General features: G+C 40.9%; 2 protein-coding genes and 1 non-coding gene across 3 annotated transcripts; 2 read left to right on the forward strand and 1 right to left on the reverse strand.

Annotated features, from left to right (window-relative positions):
* The first annotated feature begins 607 nt into the window (after positions 1 to 607).
* On the forward strand, positions 608 to 678 carry LOC139819856 (small nucleolar RNA U18). The gene has a single exon (XR_011733832.1). It is a non-coding gene; the product is annotated as a small nucleolar RNA U18 (small nucleolar RNA).
* Positions 679 to 2,367: 1,689 nt separating this feature from the next.
* Positions 2,368 to 7,028, forward strand: Wds (WD repeat-containing protein wds). Its single transcript, XM_071787506.1, has 8 exons — positions 2,368 to 2,619; positions 3,172 to 3,268; positions 3,356 to 3,519; positions 3,761 to 3,850; positions 4,083 to 4,222; positions 4,326 to 4,557; positions 4,654 to 4,741; positions 5,149 to 7,028. The coding sequence occupies exons 1-8, from the start codon at positions 2,530 to 2,532 to the stop codon at positions 5,247 to 5,249; spliced, it is 1,002 nt and encodes a 333-aa protein (XP_071643607.1). The 5' UTR covers positions 2,368 to 2,529; the 3' UTR covers positions 5,250 to 7,028.
* On the reverse strand, positions 6,476 to 20,887 carry LOC139818683 (DNA-dependent protein kinase catalytic subunit). Its single transcript, XM_071787505.1, has 15 exons — positions 20,626 to 20,887; positions 20,055 to 20,260; positions 19,662 to 19,827; positions 19,477 to 19,592; positions 18,989 to 19,384; positions 18,652 to 18,830; positions 18,299 to 18,549; positions 16,659 to 18,129; positions 15,705 to 16,566; positions 11,271 to 15,421; positions 10,621 to 11,185; positions 8,017 to 10,347; positions 7,222 to 7,930; positions 6,691 to 6,896; positions 6,476 to 6,614 (listed from the first exon to the last, which is right to left on the reverse strand). Exons 1-15 carry the CDS (start codon positions 20,750 to 20,752, stop codon positions 6,537 to 6,539), a joined length of 11,814 nt encoding a protein of 3,937 aa, XP_071643606.1. The 5' UTR covers positions 20,753 to 20,887; the 3' UTR covers positions 6,476 to 6,536.
* Positions 20,888 to 22,211: the final 1,324 nt, after the last annotated feature.

Below are 22,211 nucleotides of genomic sequence, written 5' to 3' on the forward strand. Positions count from 1 at the left end.
CAGCTAAATGATTCGTCGTTCCTGATCTGATCTTTTTTTCCTTGTGTCAAAAAATAAAAAATTAATTCTATATTAATAAAATAATGTAAAATAAGATTTATTTGTTATACATTTTTGTTTGGTAAGTTAATTACTGATTAAATTAAATTAAAATCATACGGAAATACGTAAACAGGAAGACTTTAGTATTGAGCGAATTGGCCAATTACAATCGAGAATTGAAGACTTGCTACCAACTCTCAACTGTGATTGGTTGGTTTACCACTGAAGTCATTGAAGTCAGGAAGGAGAGTGGGAGTTTTCCGTTACAAGAAGTAGCACCGACCACCGACTACTTCCGTTTGCGTTCCATTTCCTTTGCGACCGTTCGAGGTTGGAGACGCGTCGTGGTGCTGGTCCATTTCTCTCGCGTGAAAAGAAACCGCGGGAGAAACGCAACTCGCAAGATGGTAAGAAACTTTTACTTTCTGTACGTTCATCGATACGTCGCTCAGCTCTGCGTTTTTCTCCGCTGATTCCAACACTCCATTTCCGATTATTATCGCTCGTTACAAAGATTTGCAGTTTGCTGGCCACGTTTCCGACCACGTGTTTTCTTTCGTTTATCTAAATGATGAAACTTATTGGTCCGTGTTTCTGATTTATCAGTGATTAATCTTACAACCATTTCTGAGAAAATATTTTATAATGCAACTTATATATAGTGCGTTAAGCGATTGTGAAATTATTATAATGTATTTTTTGTTTCTCAGGTTAAATCTGCGTGAAAAATGGAAATGATGCATTGCGCTTGTTGCACCATTTGCGAATTTGAAAACTCCTCAGGAGAAAATGTGGGACGAAACCCTTGGGATGAAACCTGAGACCAAGTACGAGTCGACCACTTTCATGCAGAACAACTTACCACGTCCCATTCTTCAAAATGACTATTGTAAATTGGTCTGGAATCTTCAAGGTGTAGGATACCCATAAAGACTTTGGAGTTCTTAGGTATAATTATCTTACAAACTATTATCTTGGATAATTTTGTGCAATATTTATATAGTTTCTCTGCTTCGACATCTCTTAATTATGATGATAACAGGTCCGTGTTACTGAGTACGATGATTATTATAATCCTTTTTTCTGATTTCTTATTTCAATCTTTTATTTCATACAATCATCCTTAAAATGTATAGTTTACTGAAAAAGAAATTATGCGATTGCAGGAAGGAAAGCTAATGTATGGAATGAAACTATTGATTATTCATTCAATCTACGTCGCAGCCAACAAACACGCTGTAATATTGATTGCAAAGAAACCCCAATGTGAGAAGAATTTTTTTTCTTTGTGAAATGTGATACAGTAAGTAATATGGCGTTTTCATTAATCTTAACATTATTTCGTTAAATTTAGACACTAAATTCTAAATCTGGTATATCATTACATATTGTATCTTTATTATTAATCAATTTAAAAGTATAAGTTTGATACGTTTCTCATAAAATTAAATTTGATATTGTGTCAACCCTTTCAAATTAATATTTAATATTTCTTAATCGTGATGATATTAGTGGTCCGTGTTACTGAATGACAGTGATTATTACCATTAACTGACTTGTTACAAACTTAATTTTATCTTGCAGTCATTCTTTAATCGTATGATTTTTAACGAAGAATTGCATTACAGGATAATAAGCTGCTCCAAAATGACGTTATCAAATCTGATGGACGTAGTGCAAATATGATGCGTTCGATTCGTATGTAACTATACATTCAAATGCGAAGATATTTTCGATGCCTTCTGTACATAAGATGAAGAAATTGGATCCGTTGATCGACACCCAAATCACACATTACGATCCACGTAATGAGGAGAAGAATCATCAATTTATTATTCACATTTTGTTATGCTTTGTAATTATAACGTATATCATGTATGTTTGTTAAAAAATAAAGTACAGTTTAATAAATATTTAAAAAATATTATCTAACCATATTTATAAATAATTTTAATTATTAAAGTTATATTAAAATTATGGCCTTATATTTTATTGGCTTATTATATTTTGATCCCAACATAAAATATGCAGAATTGCTTTAGAATTTATTGTAAATCGTGAACGTAAGTAACATGATTTCTCTGATGCATTTACAAATTTTTATTTCAATTTGTGCCTTGTATAATTACAATTATTTTATACTTTGTTATATATCATGGTTTTTAAATAAAATGATCTTTATGAAAGCACGCATAAAAAGAGAAAGGGTTCGCAATGGCCATATTTCTCTCTCTCACTCTCACATGAAAGAAGAGGAGACAGCAAGAACGCAGAGCGCCCAATCAGACCGCTTACCACGATTTCGCCGAAGCGAAGCACCTTCGCCCTTCGGTCGATTTTCATTGCCATACGGCCCATACGCAATAGCAGAGAGAGAAATCTCAACCGGAGTCAGCCATTCTATAGTCTTTAGGCTTACGGGTCGGATCCGGATGTCGTGCTCTCGACCCCGCGTTTCTGAACTTTGTTAATAAACAATTGAGAAATATGGTACCTCTCGGCCCATCGCCGGGACACCAAACGTCCGTCAATAATTCTTCCAGCGCGGCTGCCAGCGGGACGAAAAACGCGATATTGGTAATGTGTACACATACATTAGAATTTACACATGGTAAAGAGTATGTACAGGTTAAACTCGCGGCTAACACGCCGGTTAGTTCGGTTAATCGAGTTACGAACGTTAGACGAAGCGATGTACACGTGGGGATGACAGATCATTCTGATTATTATAAACAAAGGCTGCGTTCAGCCGATACTCCGCTAGCCTAGCAATCGTGAGCAGTCGCTCGTTTCTTCTCCTTTTAATCCATTGGGTCAAAGGAGAGGAAACGAGCGACTGCTCACGATTGCTAGGCTAGCGGAGTATCGGCTGAACGCACCCAAATTCTCTTAGATATCTACGAAATTTTAAACTGGAGCATAACCTTGTTTTTTTTCCACTTTTTACCTTCAAGTAATTTCTGTATAATCCCAGCTCGATCAAACAGCTTCACGCTTTTCAAGGTGTTTTAGTTTTCGGCTACGTATGTTTCAAACAGTGGATCCACAGTCAAATTTTGATTATCGTTTGAGCAGTGTTACTTTGTAGTGCAGTGTCTTCTATCTGTATCTTTGCTTTTCCTTTTACAGAAGTCCAACTATACGCTAAAGTATACCTTGGCAGGTCACACTAAGGCAGTATCGTCCGTCAAGTTCAGTCCCAATGGAGAGTGGCTGGCCAGTTCGGGTAATTACGGATTCTTTGGAGATCTGATTTGAGATACACTAATTGACAAAATTAACGATCTTTTAATGTACATTTCTGATTTTTCAGCTGCTGATAAGCTCATCAAAATTTGGGGCGCTTATGACGGAAAGTTTGAGAAGACTATAGCTGGCCACAAGCTTGGTATTTCTGATGTAGCGTGGTCTAGTGATAGTAGATTGCTGGTATCAGCTTCTGACGATAAGACCTTGAAAATATGGGAATTGAGTTCCGTAAGTAATCCATTGTAGTAGTTTATTATGATTGGAAGAAAATAAACGTTGACGCTAATTTTGAAGCTTCAAAATATTTTGAAAACTTCAGTCGTCGACATTAAATATCTCGATAACGTCAAGCTTGGAATTAAAGTTTAAATTTTATATCTTAATATAGGATAAAATTAAAGAGTTTTTTTTAACAATTTATTGCATATAACATTTCTCGATGTATTGATCTTAGAATCTTACTTTTCAGGGTAAATGTTTAAAAACGTTGAAGGGTCACAGTAATTACGTTTTCTGTTGTAACTTCAACCCACAATCCAACCTCATAGTTTCTGGTTCCGTAAGTAACATATAAATTAGTTGCACACATATTCTCTCGTTCTTTATTGATTTTATACGTAAAAATGATCCTTTTAAATCAATTTAGAATTTCATGAAAATATAAATTTTTATGAGAATCAACTTGGTCAGGTTTTCTATTAAATATTAAACTAGTAATATTATGTATGCGATTACAAAAAGGATAATCAGATCCTGAGCAAGGTAAAATTAAAAAAAATTCGTCTTTTCAGTTCGACGAAAGTGTGCGGATTTGGGATGTAAGGAGCGGGAAATGTCTTAAAACCTTGCCGGCACATTCAGATCCTGTGAGCGCGGTACACTTCAATAGGGATGGTTCTTTAATCGTTTCGAGTAGTTATGACGGATTATGGTAAGTATACAACATCAAAAGAACAGTGGCCCCATATCTTCTCTGGAAATTTATTTACATTTAGATGTAATATTGATATCACATATTTACACGTCATTTGCAGTCGAATTTGGGATACTGCGTCAGGTCAGTGTCTGAAAACCCTGATAGATGACGACAATCCTCCAGTATCGTTTGTCAAATTTTCGCCGAACGGTAAATACATCTTGGCAGCAACGCTGGACAACACATTGAAACTGTGGGATTACAGTAAAGGGAAATGTTTGAAAACGTACAGCGGCCACAAAAACGAGAAATATTGCATCTTCGCGAACTTCTCTGTAACAGGTGGAAAAGTGCGTATTGTGATTAATATATCAAATGTGTCATGATTAAGACGTGGAGGCGATAGACTCGGAAAATTGTTTTAACGTCTTTTTTTCTACCCACAGTGGATTGTATCCGGTTCTGAAGATCACATGGTGTACATTTGGAATCTGCAGACGAAAGAAATAGTACAAAAGCTACAGGGGCATACAGGTAAGCATATGTTTATTTAAAAAAAAAGAGAAATTATTGAGTAAAAATAAAATTGAATCTTTGGATCTTTATGTAAATATACACAGTGAATCACTTATCGTGTTAATGATCAATATCTCAAAATATGCATTCTATGAAAAAATGGTTTAGACAAAACTTTTCAAAAAAACATTTTTAGAGAAGATATTTAGATATTAGATTTTTTTATCTAAATTGCACTGGTGGAAATATGTGGAATATATGTGTGTGTGTGTGTGTGTGTGTGTGTATATACACAAATATACTTGAAAAAATACACTTTCCAGTACGATTTATTTCTCTAAATAAATTATATATTTTTCACAATTCTCTCGAATTTTCCGCTGTATTAATTATTCACTGACAGCGTGCATGTGTCTCGTTTTTAGATGTGGTACTTTGCACAACGTGTCATCCAACGGACAACATTATAGCTTCGGCCGCCCTCGAGAATGACAAAACTATCAAACTATGGAAAAGCGATACATAAAGATACACAATAAGCAATACACATTTTGTAAATTCATTGCTGTTACTATTTGCTGTACAAATCTCTGTGTTTTTATGTTAAAGAAAGAACGATTACATTGTAAAGCATAGATCATAGACATTAGATAAAGTAAAATGCTATTTTATATCAGAATAATATTTTATTATTGACAGTGTTACACGAGGTTTTAGCTTAGAGTTAATTAATTTCGATACGCTAGCGCCTGCATTTACTATTAAGAATAGATTAGAGATAGTTGACTTTGACTGAGCAGTATTAATAATTCAAATCTTATCGTGATTGTACAAAATTATACGTTTAAAAGTAGTAAATTGACCGGTATTATCACTCACACACAAGTATGACATACATATTATTGGGGATTCAATACCAATGATTCCTTTAATTCCGCGGAAGTCCCGGAAACTTCTACGAGAGGTTGTAGATCTGAGATATACGTGAATTCATAAATTATAAATTATAAATATACATACTTATATATTCTATTTTTTAAACAAAACAGATAATAATACGAACGATTCAACCAAACATAGTTTCTTTGGATCAATTAATAAAAAAATAGTAGTTTTTTAAATATTTTAAAACAAAATTGTCTGTTAAATCAATCGCGATTTTCTAAAGGTGATTCGATGATTTGCGAAGTAATTAAGTCTCAAAAATCTAAAATTAATATTCGATTTCCTGTATTAGTTTTTCTTTTTCACGTGATATACCCAATTATATGTAGTTTTTAACGATCTATTTAGTACATTTAACATTTACAAAATCTAATAAACTTTGTCTATCTTAAAAAGATATAAAAAATATTTTATTATATATGCAATGAATTAGCGAAGCTAGAAATGTATACTGACTTTCAGCATAAGGTACATATAAATGTCTCTAATATTTTAATATCATAACAGTTTTCTGCATAATTCTAACTTGTCAAACATATCCTGTACAGTCCCGAATAGTAATAGACATTTGCTAAGTCTATTACATTTGGTGTATATAAACTATATAATGCAGAAAATATTTTATTTATGTTAATAAACAGAATTATATCTTCATTATATATAAATTGTCCATGATTTGAATTTGTCCAATTAATATTGCGATAGACTCTTATCTTATTTAACGTATTGTCTTATTTAACGTGTTATCTTATTTAACACAAAATAAGTTTGGTTCAAATTTTTTGGATATACGTGATTGCCATACTTTTTTTTAAATCATTGATATCTCACATGTAATATTCACATATTCCATGAATATCGCACAGCATCACAGCCAAGATTGCCACTTTTCATACATGCGGCCCAAGATATTCAAGTCTTTCGCTTGATCCAACAAACAGTCCACCTGAAACATGGCCGATTATTTAATGTCGAGGAATAGAAAGAAAATTTCAGTAAAGAATTCTCAGTATCAAAATTACCTGTTCTGCAGGTGTCAAGCGATCGCTCCTTACATCTGCCCGTGGTTGTTTGAGCCCGTCATTGCCGGTGACGATTGCGTGATACCTCGCAAAGTATTCATCGTCATGAGCTTCTTTTAATTGTTCCAACGTGATGACTGATGGATGAATTCCGTTTAATTTTTTCGCAACTATCTCGATATTCCTTTTGGATGACCATGTTAAATCTGCAAATCATAAGATATATGCATAATATTTAATTTATCTCAGTCTGCCCACTTACATTACACGCAGAATAACTATTTAGCTTTAGCAACTTTGATTGTAATTCTGTACATATAAAGTGTGTTACAATCGTATCCTATAAATATATATTTATGTACATATATATGATTCCTTTTTTAATATATATCTTCTCAATAGTTTCTAATTTTTATAACATATTTACAGTAAGCATATTTTACTGAATCGGATTCGATGACGTGCATCGGGATCGACCGCGGTAAAATTCCAGAATATCTTTGCATAGCAAATTGTGTGTTTTTTTTATACCTGCATCAATATCTTCGTCGTCGTTCCTCGTTATTTCACCGTCGTTGATGCTCAACGACCGCTGGACGGGTTTGTGGACGAAAATGTCCATGCAAGCGAGGATCGGGCCTCGATCGTCGCGCAGAGCCCGCATCGTATGGGTCATGATCGTCGCCAGGAGGTCTCGCTCCGTGAAGGGTCGCAGCAGCTCGAGGATCTGCGGTGTCAGACGGAACGGCACGAGTTCTGGTATCGGTGCGCGTACGCCGCTGCCGAAAGCGTGGCCAAAGTCGATGCCCAGACAACGTCCGGTCGCGACGTGTACCAGGGTGTTCTGTAGGTGACGATCGCCGATTCCTGCGAGCCAGTGCGCCGCGCACATGGTCGCGTAACTTGCGACGAAGTTACGTCGCAGCGTGACGAAACATTCCGGGGACGGGCTGATCATGTTAAACGCGTCACGTAGAGCCGTTGGCCTCGTCTTGCTGATCAAGCGCTTCATGTTCTCCGTGACCTCCTCCTGACTATACTTGGACAGGGATACCTTGTACCAATCGGTGATCCGCTGTTTCGTAGGCGAGGCGTCCTTTATCCATTTCGCGTACCGCATGCAGATCTCCGTGAGCCGATTCTTCTCGTTATTCGACAGAGTGAACTTTACTAGATCGTCTAAGGATTTCGTGTCCTCGATCCATTGAATGAGACCGAACGAGCTTGACAGTGGAATGACCTGCGAAAGGAAAGCTCATATGTTACAGTAGCGAAGACATGTGAACGGTATTTAAATTGGAGAATAACATATCACACATATATCACCTCGTACGTGTCGATGGCCAAACGCCTCTGTCTGCAGCCGGGGTCGTTGCGCAACGTTCTGTTCATGGTGGAATATAGCTGCTGCAGGCCCCGGTCGATCGTCAGATCCTCGCCGAATTTCACCAGAAACTTGTACTCCCTGCCGTTGTCGCCCATCATGCCAATGCGAATCGGTTTGCGCAGCGATTGCATGACCTCCACCTGCGGTTCGAACCGCGCGATCCTCACGTGGTAGCGCGGCATGGGTTCCCTGTCGCCGGTGTATTGTCCGGGTATCTCGATACCGCCGCCGCTACCACCGACGTACTCGTGCAAGAACGGACTGTAATCCTTTAGCCTACTCTCGTATCTCGTGTTCTTCCGGAAGGACTCGTTCAACCGCTGCTTAAGTCTTCGTATCCCATCTCGCGCGGTGTCGCGATTATTAGGATCCAAGGCTCTTATTTCACTCTCGTAATCCGCAATCTCCTTATTAAAGATAACACCCGGTCGCGGGTTCCTTTCTGCCACGCTGGAATTCGGATAGACTTTCCGCAACAGCGATTCGATGGCTGTCGCTTTCCCTCGGGACAGATCCCTCATCGCCTCGTCGAGATGGTGTTTCAGATACAGTTTCGGTTGCGCCACGTACTCTATCGCCCGCAAAAACCGCTCGTACTCTTCCGCTTTGTCACGCAGGAGTGAACGTATCCGCTGGACTTTCTCGTCCTGAAGAATACCAGGGTTTCTCTCGACGGTAAGATGATACGTGTAGGCGATCGCGTCGGGATAAGTCTCGGCGAGCCTCTCGACGATCGATATGATTGCGGTCGAGATCGACGCTGTTCCCAGGTGGGAAAAGAGCAGGTCTCGCCAACGCAGGAACAGCCACGGTCGCAGCTTGGCGCATTCTTGGACGAACATCGCTCGTGTCTCGTCGTTCTGCAGTCGTTTGGGTCTCAGCAAGCAGGGGAAGTAATGCGTAGCTTCGAGATAATCGTGACTCATGGATCTCAGAGTAGACTTCAGAAATTCTTGGAAGATCTCATCGTTCTCCGCGTCAGTACTCATCAGTCTATAACAATGTCTGGCTAGAGCGCAATAGTGTTCGCCGACGCTAGCAGTAGTCGAATTCTTGCAGCAAGATTGCAATTTGTTCAAACTGTAGCTCAGCAAATGTTCCCGGATGTTATCCAGGTCGGTACTCGTCGTTCCTATGTCCTTATGTAAGATAGTGTTGCTCGCCAATGTGCTGGCGAACGCGTCGTTCTCCCTGCTCAAGGATTCGATCTTCGAAGCCATCGTGCCGATATGCTCTTTGATGGCAGTGCTCATGTCAGGGTCGAGCTCCTCACTCTTCAACAGTTCATGCGAGCTTTCCCAAGAAGCGGTATAATTGTTCATTTTCTTGGACACGTCCATCTCGACATCGGCGCACAGACACTTGATTCTAGCCTCAAGCCAGGCTAATGATAGCTTCGGACGACGGACGTCATCCTCCTCACTGACCATTTCACTTATATAATTCAGATACTTATTTGCATGTTTCAAGTGTTCCTCGGCGATATATCGGTGTTTTTGACTCAACGCTGCGTCGATGATGTCCAGTCGGAGCTGATAATTTTTTTGGTATAGCTTCTTTTTCCGTCTTCTGCAATCGTCCTCAAACAACATCGAAGAATATGCTCGATAGGCAGCTAATTTGTTCCATTGTATGAGGTTGTCTCGAATCGTGGGTGTTTTCCTCGACCAGAAATTCAACAGCGTCGTCATTTTGTCCGCTCTGTTTGCGCATCGAAGAACCTTGAGCGAAGCATCTAGATCGTTCATGACTTGCAACTTAAATAATTTGCGTATTCCTAGCTCGGTGCAGAGAGGATTCAACCCAACCCATTGCTTTCCTGTCATATCTAAAAGATCATTTAACAGATCGGTCGTCTTTTTCACAGATTGGTCGTCCGTTTTCAGTAGAAATAGCACCAGATTTTCGCCTGTCGCGGGCATAAGATGCTGCAATTTGTTTCGATCGTCCGTCCACGACTGGATAGTCCTCATATCGTTGCTGTTCGATGCCCAGTCTCTGTTTTCCAACATATGTACATAGGCATCGCAAGCATACGGAATCATCCAGTCCTTCCATGCGTCGTTCCAGATATCGCTTAGGTTTCCGTTTTCAGCACGGCCTTTCACGAGCCGGTCGATCGCCGACCAGTCACACAAATTGTTCGCGGCCTCAAGTAATCCCTGCAAGCAGTGCTCCTTAATCGACGGATCCTCTGTTTGTTCGTAAGCACTCGCGAACGCATCCTTCGCTCGAATCCAGTCGCCGTCCACTTCCGCGAGAGCCGCTTCCTATAAGCATAAAATGCGCAGAGTATGAATAACGTCATTTTTATACTCCAAGCGACATTATTTTTTTTTGCCAACAAATCCGGTTTTATCAGAAAATGTTATCATGTTTCAGAAATTAGATTAATTTTTTTTTAAAGAGGGCTAGAAAAACTTTCCTCCAAATGGGAAGAACGTATCGAAATCAACAAAGTCAATAATTCTGTTGTGATCAATGGAAGATTATTGCGAAATTATCTCATATCCAAATTAATTTGATAAACTTGTGAAAATTACCTGTACATTCTGACCGAAAGCTTGTCGTCCTCGAAAAATGCTCAGAACGACGTCAACGTCATTCAGTGATTTATAGAGAGACGCCAATTGCGTCCACTTCCTGGTCTCCTCGTTGCGATTGTCATCGTCGTGTCTTCGCATTCTCTTACTCGATGTGGGCCCCAAGTCATCGTCCCGCGCATCAGGCAGTAAACTGAGTTCCAGGAGAAGAGTACCGAGAGCGTTCAAATGATTCGCCTTAGACGTCTTCACTATGTCTCGCGGATCGCAGTCGGCGACCGTAGGAGCGTCCCGACTCAACCGTAGCAACGTCTCTAAAACAACAGCGTTGAAAGAGCTGTCTCTCTCGCACGAGTCGTGCAGGATTCGCTTCAGACTTTCCACGATGGTCCGACGAAAATCATCCCTCCTCTCCCTCTCGATCACTTCTCCGATCAGTGAATAGAACAGGGACACGGTCACATCTTTGCAGATCAGCCGATCCAATTTGATCAACTGTTGAAGTGGTACGATCAAACTCGCATGAGATATCTCGATGTCGGGAAATTCTCCGATCCTATAGTTTCTGAAGTGAAGAAAAACATTAGCACATATCAAAATTACTTAAAATCAATCTAAAAAAAAAACATCAAGTCAAGTCGGTGTCTTACCTATACAATTTCACGCTGCTTCTCTGCCTGATGCTTTCTTGCTTTATCTTTTCTGCTCGTTCCACGTTCCTTCGTATTTGCTGGTTGCGCATGTTGTTCGAGACGTCCGAGGTGTTCGCCAGAATCCTGGTGAATCTCTCGTGCCCCGTCTGCGGCGGTCTTCTCGACGAGGACGCGATTGACCCTCGATCAAATCCAGTGTCGTCCGACGAAATATCGAGCGTCGTGGCCACATCCGCGGCATCGTCGTCCTCGAGAAAAGTCGGCGTAAACTGCAGATCCTGCGTCGCGCGCAGCCTCGCAGGGACACGGTTCGAGAAACGTGAATGAGAGAACGTAGGAGTCGTGTAGGTCCCATATAAATCGTTATCGACGCTCTGAGAGAAGGTGCTGTAGCTCATCTGGGAGGCGAGCGAGTCGACGAACATTGGCGTCATGCAGCTCAGGTTCCGCCTCCGCCAGGAAACGGTTATCTTGTGCTCGTTGAAGTTACAATTGTTCTGCAGGGGCTCGTCGAACATCTTCCTGTTGTAGTCTATTGATTTGGTGGCCAGCTGCAACATCAGCAAGGCCACGAAGGGTGCGAATGCGTCCTCGTCCGTTGTCACCTGCGACGAATGCATGGCCAGAAGTGCAATCAATCGCTCCTTCGAGCTATTCGTGTTCAGGCTCGTCTCCTCCGTCCAGAACTTCAGTATTCTGTCCTGCAGATCGGAAGACGGGTCCAGCAGACCGGCTAGAAGATTTTGCACGCTGACGGACAGCAGATTCCGTACAGTCGCGTCGTCGTCCGCAATGTCCGCCGAATATCTCTTATGAATCCTCATGAGTATGTCGTAAACCAATTCCCGGTGTTCCGTAATATTTTCCTTGATATATGGCAACGTCAGTTCCACGTAGGGCAGCAGATTCGTCGGCGAGACGGTCGCTACCATGTCGCGGACGATTTGCAATGCTATTTTTGCGCAAGACGACTCCCGGTTCATCAGAATCCTTTGCAGCTCCATGTGACACAGATTGTTCACAATCTCTTCCGCGCTCATCTTCGACATCGCTAACGCGAATATCTCCAGGCAGTAGGCTCTTTCCAGAGAGCCAGATTTGGCCATAGCGTTGATCGTGACGTTGATGTAATCCTTGGCTACCTCGGGATAAGTTCGGCAGAGAACAGCGACGCGTTTCACCTGCTTGGTCATATCTATGTTTGCGGAAACAGAACCGAGGATAGCGAAGATCTTGTCCTTCACCTCGCGTTTCTTGCTCTCTCTTTCAGTCTCGTTGCATCTGCCGTTGTCCAGAGAACGCAGGTACAAGCCGAGACACTCACAGCACTGCAGAGGCGTCTTGTCTGTATTCTGATCGCTTAACGGCCTCAGCAGGAAGTCGACGATGTCGTTCCCAGTGACGATTTCTTCCTCCATACCGTTGTTGAGAAGTACCAAAATGAGATACACCGCGGCTGCCGGCGAAGATATCATTTTTCGTTTTAGGACTTCTTCCGGCACTCGCAAGCAGCTGCGCCACTTCTCCACCATGATCTTCATCAGGTTCAGATTGTAGTCGTACACGCGACGATTATTGTTGGCTCTTAATACCTTTTCGACGAACACTTTAAAGAGTCTTTGTGCCTCTTTTTTGTCATTCTCGGTGCTCAGCACGGTCACGTCGTCCCAATTCAGCAGTATCTCCAGAATGTCTGTAATAATGTAGTTCAAATCATATCGTTCCAAATAATCAGCGATAGCCCTGATAATCCGTCCCAGCACAGCCTTGGCATAGGGTTTGAATACCTCATCTGCGGTGTTTGAAATGACCTTAAGTATAAACAGTTGAATATTCTTATTATTCTTTGAATTCAAGCCTCGGAGGAAATAATTGAGCCACTCGGGCGGCTTCTCAAGGTGATTGTCATTGCTCAACCCGAATGTTTTTCTGATATGCCGTAATAGGACACAAATATATGGCATGCACTCATGCTCGTTAAAATCGCTGTTCTGTAAGGCGATGCTCGTCGCACCGTGTGCGCGAAGCGGATCGGAATCAATGGAACTCGTCGTCGAGGCGTGACGACGAAAATCGGACGGCAACACGACGCATTTGTTGAAATCGTAGGCATTAATGTCCTCGCTCAATGTGCAGGACGACAGATCGTAGCTATGAACATAGGCGTATCTGTGCGTACGCTGTCCATCCCTGTTTTCCGCGGATTTGATGTTAACGGTGATCTCGCGGGTCTTCGGATACTCCTCGAAGATCTGACCAAATTGGTACTGCGTGTCACAATCTATAATATTCTGCCAGATCCTGAGTTTTTTCTCCTCATTCTCGCCAAACGCCCCGCAGTAGAAACGCTCCTCCTTCTTCAGGCTCACGATTGCCAGCCAGCAATTGTATGCGGAGCAGTGCAGCAGACGCGTGAACTCCTTACATTCTGGCCGCGTTATTCTCAGGGACCGGATATTTAGAGCGTGGTTATAAAGATTTTTATAAAGATCTTTGTTGATTAGGAATTGGTTATTCTGCGCGATCGCATCTTTTTCGATTTTATTGTTCGCATCTATTTTGTCTTCGCCCACCCGGGCAAACATGACCGCTACCAACTGAAAGTATCCAATCTTCGATACGATTTTCTGCTTGATCGCATCATCATCGTCGACGATACGTAAATCAGCGGTCTTGTTCAGATCTTCGATATTTTTCTCAAAGAAACGCTCGATCGCGATTGCGTCGCAGAACTTGAACGCTGGCAAGAGAAATTTGTTCAGAATGTCGAGTCTTTCGTTCTCGGGAGTGTTCATATCCATGAACGCATTGTAGGTCTGCTGCAGCGATTCTAGAACGTGTTCAAGGGTCGCTTCGTAGTAGTACCCGTGCAGATGTTCCTCAAGTTTCTCGTTCTCGAAGAGACGTTTGCCGGTACCGGCAGCGAAGTGTATCACGCACTCGAGCATTATTATCGACCTGGTCGTCGACAACAGCACCAGCAATGTCTCCAAGCAATCGATCACCTTCATGGCGTTTACGTTTGTCTCGGAGAGATTTGAGCACAGCAATCTTCCGTCGTTTTTTAGAGTCCGCAAGCTTCTCTGCAAGTCTTGGCGATCCACATCTGTCACATCTGTCAGGCAGATGAAAAAATTTTTAAGAATCTTTGTCTTGTACTCGAGATTATTGTTTATCAACTCATCCCGAATCCACTTGTAGAATTCCTGATTCTGCATAATCTCCGTGGGCTTTGACTTCAGATGCACCACGATGCTGTAGATATTCATCAGCCTCTCTTTACGACTGTTCACATTACAAACGGCGTTATTCAGACAGGAGAATTGCTGCAGAATTACATTGAGTATAGCGTCAATGTCAACCTGCAGCTCACGCCTGTGACGTTTCAGGAACAGCAACAGATCCTCGGTCCATTTCAATAGGAAGGATGGATCGTCGGGTGACGTATCAAAGATGTGCTTGATTGCGCCCACATTCGTCAACATAAATTTGAAAATCACACTCTTGAACGTGTTCAGAAAGTGTTCGCCGTGCGTGATTATTGTGCAGTCCGCACTAATTACCGGGGCATTGTTCGATATCCATTGCACCAGTTTCTCGGTCATCGACCGAGTGTCTTCGCCTATTATCAGCGGCTTCTCGATCGTCGACGAGAGTAGCGAGAACTGAAATTCCATCAGAGCTCGCAAGTACTCGATCATTCGCGCGCTCAAGTCCGTGCAGACCAATTCTCCGATTCGTTCGCTCACCAAATACTTGAAGATCAGCTCAACTACGTTATCACCGTTCGTGAAAGCGCTTCTTTCTAAGACCGTTGGATCGAGCATATCGCATCGCTTTAACAAGATCAGACCGTTAACGTGTTGAATCAAATCATCGCACAAGTCGTTTTGCGCGACATTACGTAGATTGAGAAGCTTCGTGATGTGTTCCCGAACAAAACTTAAAAGATGCTTCTTGAAGATACCTGGTAGAACATAGTTGTATCTTGATCTCATAGAGTTTAACAAAGCCTCCAAGATGTGTGGCAATTTATCTGTCATCTCGATATTCTTCATATCAAAACCGACCGCTCGTGGATGCATTATACATCTAATCGTTAACTCGGACAACGAGTCATCCCATAATGATTCCCGTAGAACGTTGATCTGGAAAATAAATAACTGTAAAAGTTTATTGCAAAGCTATTTCTCAACAAACATGTCACATTAATAGACATTAGAAAAACAAAGAGTTTATCAAATAAATCCTAAAGTAGGTACAATATAATTAATACTACTTTCCAATTAATGATTGATCACTTATTCATGAACAATATTCATATTTTATCTCAATTCTTTTTATTATTCATTAATTTGATTGTTCAATAAATCTTAATTACATTTAGCAAGATAAATTAAAAGTAATCGAGTAGTAATCGAGACAACTCACGTCGATGTTCAGTAGCACTTGTATAAAGTTTAATGTGGTCATCAGAGCTTTGCACTGTAGCGCCTGCAGCTGTTCGAGTTCTCTAGACTTCATTGTTGTCTCAGATGTTCCCGCCGAAGGCACCGCGATTACTCGGCAGAATTGACGAACAAAACTGCGAATACAGAGGAAGATCGTTTGCTCCACATCGTCGGTGGGAAAGAGCATTTCTACCGGCAACAATTTCTTGTCTATCAACCACACGTAACAATCCAGAGCTTTCAACAACGATGTCACGTTATCGGTCGTGGAAGTATCCTTCACACCTGATTCTAAGCCTTTCAAGATGATATCGTTCAGTCGATTTATCCCATAAGTCTCAACGAAATTCTGCGTCATCTCCTGCGCACCACTGCCGACGTACTGCGATAAATTGACGTACAGCTCCATGCATTTCGCACGGCAATGTTCGTCGAGAGTTCCGCATTGCGACAGCAACCAGTACAGAGCGGAGATCAGAGTCGCGTCATCGAACTCGTGCGGCTTTCGACGCTTGGGGACACCAGCCGCGTTCAGAAGGTCCGCCTTGAGCTTGGGTTTCATTACTTTCATTACTCTCTCGATGTGGGACAGCGCGTTCGTGATTGACGGATCGTTGCATCCATCTAAGCTGCGGACAAAACAGTAAAATATCTCCAACCAGTAGATCGACACCGTGTCATCGTCCTCGCGCAGTATCACGTAGAGATGATTGAAGGCTACGGCTGCAGCTACGCGTTTACGCGTTGACGGGTGCAACGCGAGATTGTTGATCCTTCCAATGATCTTACTCACATGCGAAATTGTTCTCGTGTCCGACGAGGTGCTGATGGATGACGCTTGCCTAATGGACAGATTAATTCATTAATCATTCTGAGATTGAAATGTTTGCCCTTAAAAAAATAATATCATAAAGTCGATTTCGCGCTGAGATACCTTATTGACCAGCGTGTGAATTCTGCCAGACACATGCCGGAGAACTCGCGTAAAGCCGGATTCGAATCATCGGTTAAACCGTCGAACAGTGCATCGATCACCAGAGACATTGACGTGGGCCTGGAGCTCAGCCAGCGCATCAGTTGCATTGCCAATGGATGGAAGAGACCGTACACGACCTCGTCGGGGTCACAGCCGAGGGCGACTATAGCCCGACACAGGGTGCCGTAGAGAGCAGCGTAGGGATTCTTCGGGCCGAGATATCGCGCCGTTGAGCCGAGAAAGAGGGTCACCATCGAGTGCAGAACCTCGCAAGCCGCGATCTTGGTGCGTCGGTCGCTGGAGTCGCGCGCCAGCGCAATTATTCGCGGCAGCATCCGATCGAAATGGATGACCGGTCGCGCGTCCGGCAGCGACAGGTTGTACTTGAGTAGATTCTTGTGATCCCAGGACGCCCCGGTGCTGCGAGAAGCACGCTCGTGCACGAAGCTCGTCAGCAAATCGTGATCGAGTGATCCGAGGAACAGCAGAACTCGCCGCTGAAAGTTTCGCAGAGTACACTCGGTGTCGATCACGTCTACGCGTTTCACGCGCTTCCTCGCCGTCGTTAAGTCCTGTGAGAGCTCGACGGAGCTCTCCGTGCTACGCAAGTACGGCTCCAGGTACGCGACGATCTCGCGCAACAGTTCGTTCGTTCGCTCATCTCGCTCCCGTTTCTGTGCAGTTGTCGACGTCGTCCACGTCTCCAGAGTAGCGAGCGCGGTATACGCGAGTTCCAGGTTACTCAGGCCAACGGTGAACGCGATCTTGAACGCCGGCAGTGTGCGCGATTGCGCGTCCTCGATGTACGCGAAGGGCGCATCCAAGATCAAATAGAGGCACGCGATCAATAGCTCGTTAGAGAACGCGGGGATTAAATCGAGAGTGTGACACAAGTAATTAGATAGAAGCTCTTTCGTCCGTTGCAACTCTGCATTGTTCTCCTCTGATATATGAGCAAGGATTTTCATACCGGCCCGAATCAGTTTGTAGAAGCCGGATATCAGCGGATACCTGTATGACAATCGGACGACTTCGTAGAGAAATCTGTGCACGGTGTTGCCGAACTGTAGCTCTGACGCGTCGATCACGTCCACGTAAAGGTCCACGAGATTCGCGAACACGCGGAAGTCCGCCTGATTCACGGCGCTCTGGGTGAGGGCCACGTCGGACAGCACGGTGTCCTCGTTCTTTCGTTTCACTTGTATGTTCAGCCGGTTGATCAACGCGATGCACACGTCCAACATGGTGTTCGCTACGTATTGCGCCAGCTCCTCGTGTCCGCGATAGTTCTCGGCGTTCAACAGCTCCGTCCATAGTGGCAGATAGTTCTTGTAGCATACTGGCGATTGTGACAGATTGTTCAGCTCTCGTTGCAGCTCCGCGTCAAGCGCCAACGTGTGCGAGCAACTCCACGCAACGCCGTCGTAAACTGGACGCAAAGATGAGATTTAATACATCGCATATCGAGACTATTATTATCGTTATGTAATTACTCTTTGGGCAATTCAAAGTGAGAAATGTTATTGTATATCTTGGATAAAACTTTTTTTGTAAATTTTATCTAAATAAAGTGAATCGTTAAAGATCAATTTACTGACCTATAGTATCGAGATATCGCTGCAGCAGACCTTTATTGACGGTCGCGAGATTGCTGATAGTCCTAGTCAATGTGTAAACACCGACCTTATTAGATATTGTTAAATCGGGGAATCTCTTGATCGTATAAATACTAAGCTTTACGATGACATTAATATTTTCAATTGTAACGTCAGTCATGTGACACAGTATTTCCGAGAGCGCTTCCTGATAACAACAGACGTTCTCTATGTGCGTCGAATGGCTATGCTCACTTGAAAAAGAACAGATCAAAAAATTATTCGCCACCTTCTTATTAATAATATAAAAAAATTCCAATATAATTCTAATACAAGTTATTTAAAATTTTATTTACCTGGCACAAAGAGGAAACGCGTAACTGGTTATATCGGAATACATAGATCTTAAATTGGATTCATCCAGATGCGTTTTGCATGGCGCAGCCATTTGACTGAAGCCATAAACGACTAATCGCAATGTGCTTAAATCTAAGTTAATCTTTTTGAGTTCTGTATGAAAATGATCCAAAAAATACTGAAACCAAAAATATATCATAATTTACAAAACTGGAATTAATTGAAGAATACTATATATTTTAAATCTATTGAAGCCTCCCCCCTTGAGATTCAGTTCACTTAGTAAGTTTTTCTCTCGTCACGAATAAAAAATCTTATATATCTCATTTATCTTACTTTTAAGTCGCTCTTTTCACTATTTTGATCTGTGAGAATCTGTCCGATAACTCGATAAAATCTTTTCAATGTGTACTGTCCGCTAACACCGTAACTAGTCGTTTCGAGCGATAAGCTCCGGAGGGTATCGTGCCAGTACTTGTAATCAGGATACAGCAGGTCTTGAAACAGATTCATATGACGATTTAGAAGCTTAATCGCTGATCCCATTACTGTTCTTTTTTCCTGTTTAGCCCTTTGCTGTTCACTTGATTGGATAAAGTTCTTAATCCACTCGTAAAATTTGCGGAAAAATTCCTCCTTTATGTTGTCTGGTGGTTCCACACTGTCCAACATGTCCGCAAGGGAATCGAAATACATACAGAAATCAGTGGGTACGTTGGTCTTAAGATCATACTGCACATAAAAATTATAATATCATATAAATTGTTTCCAAAAATTAATAAATTGTCTCAGTTAAATTTATAGATCATTACTACCGAATTTACCTCCTTAGACGCATCCCATTTCATTTGGTCGAAAATAATGAAACATGTCTGCGGCGAGCAGACACCTACATTGTGCTTGATTATTTTACCGAGTACGCAAAATATCAATCTTCTTTCTGCAAAAATCTCTATGAAATATTACAATACATTCCGCACATAATTCTAATGAAATCCAATGCTCTTACCTTTTGGGCTGATAATATGAAATTTTCTAATAAACTTCTTGATTGTCTCGGCAAGCTGCAAGCTTGCATTACCTTCAAATAATTCTATCAATTTTGTAAATACATCACAAGCGGCTTTTTTGGTATAAAGATTACATTTTACAGTCAGTGCAAACTGACACACATCCTGCAACATATAACAGAAATATTGTTATAATTGAATTATGAGATTTATATAAAAGTGCAGCATCTCATATTTTTTTTACATCTACTTCAAAATATTATTTTTAGAAATAGACGTAACATTACAAGCTCTTTCTAATCATTAGATATCATTGATACTACTGATCACTATCTTCAATCGCTATCAATCATTATTCATATAATACACAAATATCAAATACAATGTAATACCTTAACTCCACGAATATACCGTACAAAGCATGGAGTAGTATAAAAATTTTCGACAAAAAATTGTAGAAAGTGAAATGCTTCTTTCACTGCTATATCAGCGGGCTTATTTGTTTGTTTATTTGTTTTTGTCTGTCTTTCAATTTCGGAGTTGAGAAACCGTAGCACGCCATAGCTTCTGTATTCAAGTATGCTGCATACAACTGATTCTAAAAAATACAGACAAATTATCACCTAGTCAATTAAAATAGATAAGTATATATGTATATGACACAATTCAATTGTTATATTGTAGTACAATCAGAAGGAAACGGAGTCTTTGTAAAAAGAGCCACCTTTCAACACGGATCGTAATAAAAAATTATAGAAAATTTTCAAAAGCTTGAAAATTCGAATAAATTCATTCGCTTATATCGACGTTTTCAAAAAAGTTGACTGCAAAAAATGGTCAAAACGGTCTCTCGTTAAAATTATTTGTGTCAGTGAGAACGAGAGGCATCTCCATTTTACAAACGATAAGATTTGGTTATGAGATATCATAGACCATTGTTTTTGTGTATTAATTCATATTTACCACGCTGTTCGAGCGAAACAATTGCGAGAGATCTCTGACCGTCCCCAAAGATACTCGGCAAGATTTCGAAATCTTGAGTGCGCACAGCCCGTGTGAATCTCTCCACGAAGGATCGATACGAATCCATTCTTCACCTCTTCTTCTTCTTTAGATCTATCCAGACATCCTGGCACTGAACTAGAACTAACTAAACTGCATTCCTCTTCTTGTTTGAAGTATCAGTTACCTGATATGCGCAACTGTTGTTATCACCGGCATGTTATGATAGGTTGGAATATCGCCCGCCGAGTTGACAAATTGAACTAGAGACCTCTCGTGGAGAGTTATTAGGACTCGGTAGTTTTCTATCGTAATTTTCGCTCTTTTTATCGATAATAGAAGATTTACGTTGCGCGGATGTATAAAAAAAATATATATACATATGTATACCCCTATGAGTGATCTGGCTACTTGTCTATTTTATTTATTATATTTCCATTTGCATTAGTATCTGCTTTAATATAACTTCTGCGTAAATTTTATTTTATTTTGATCCTTTTTTGTTATTACAAAAGCACTCGCGTGCGTGTATATTATATAATAAAGAGAAGAATTCTGTGTTATTCATTATTGAATAAAGAAATTTAAATTTTAAACTCAATTTTGAATCGAAAAAAATGTGTATGATAAGACTTTTAAATGCTTTTAGCGACTTTCATAAAATGGCAAAAAAAGAGACCTAAGCTATGTATATTATGATGTTTTAAATCAATCTGGCATTCGAAGAATTCATGAAACTTGATAAATAGGTGAATTTTTCGAATAAAAGTTATCAAATTAAATGTTTAAATAATGAACAGATTTTGCTCGGTTTCTGCCAACAATCTGCTGGTCAGATTATATCGGCAAAACACGAGTTTAATGCAGACACAGATGATACCGGATCCGTTGCGATATCTGAACAAATATTTGCTATCAGCCTGTAGTCATATATTGCAAAAATATATAGTTTATTAACTTTAGCATAACAGCCAGAAAGTGGATATATTGCAAAAATAAAGAAATACAGCTTTTGTAAAAAAAAAAAGGGTAGTCAAGTTACCAGTTCAGCCTTTAAGCACCTAAACCATTACCTAGACTTTTTAAGTTATAGATGCGTGGATGATACATATATGTGATGTGGGGGGCTTTGCCCGCACCCACTCACTATTGAAATCTGATCACAATAATAGCTGATGAGCACCACATGTGGCGGTATTATATTATTAATACTGTATAATAATACTGTTTAGTATATTTATTAATATTTATTAATATTTATTAATATATTAAATGAACAAGGAAACTGCTATTTTTTACTCGATTTTTACTGTGATATGTATCGATTAAAGCAGTATAGTATTTGAGGATGATCGAAGATTAAATACAATTATGATCGATACACAAATCCTCGGTAACGACATAGTATTGTGTCCCAATATCTATCTCGAATATGTGATCAATACCTAATTGATTCAACCACGGTTATCCTCGCACGTGCAATGCTATATATGCCATGTTTATATTTTGTTTGAATTTTATTAGTTCCTATTATAATGAGATTGAGT

The sequence above is a fragment of the Temnothorax longispinosus genome, chromosome 9 (genome assembly GCF_030848805.1).
Source record: "Temnothorax longispinosus isolate EJ_2023e chromosome 9, Tlon_JGU_v1, whole genome shotgun sequence".
NCBI classification, from domain to species: Eukaryota; Metazoa; Arthropoda; class Insecta; order Hymenoptera; family Formicidae; genus Temnothorax; species Temnothorax longispinosus.

Coding starts and splice junctions, on each gene's coding strand:
- LOC139818683 (XM_071787505.1), bottom strand. CDS start 20,752: ATGGATTCGTATCGATCCTTCGTGGAGAGATTCACACGGGCTGTGCGC. Junction 18,831..18,988: donor GTGAAAAGAGCGACTTAAAA/GTAAGATAAATG, acceptor TTTTGGTTTCAG/TATTTTTTGGATCATTTTCA. Junction 15,422..15,704: donor AAGTGCTACTGAACATCGAC/GTGAGTTGTCTC, acceptor TTTATTTTCCAG/ATCAACGTTCTACGGGAATC.
- Wds (XM_071787506.1), top strand. CDS start 2,530: ATGGTACCTCTCGGCCCATCGCCGGGACACCAAACGTCCGTCAATAAT. Junction 4,223..4,325: donor AGTAGTTATGACGGATTATG/GTAAGTATACAA, acceptor CGTCATTTGCAG/TCGAATTTGGGATACTGCGT. Junction 4,558..4,653: donor TCTCTGTAACAGGTGGAAAA/GTGCGTATTGTG, acceptor TTCTACCCACAG/TGGATTGTATCCGGTTCTGA.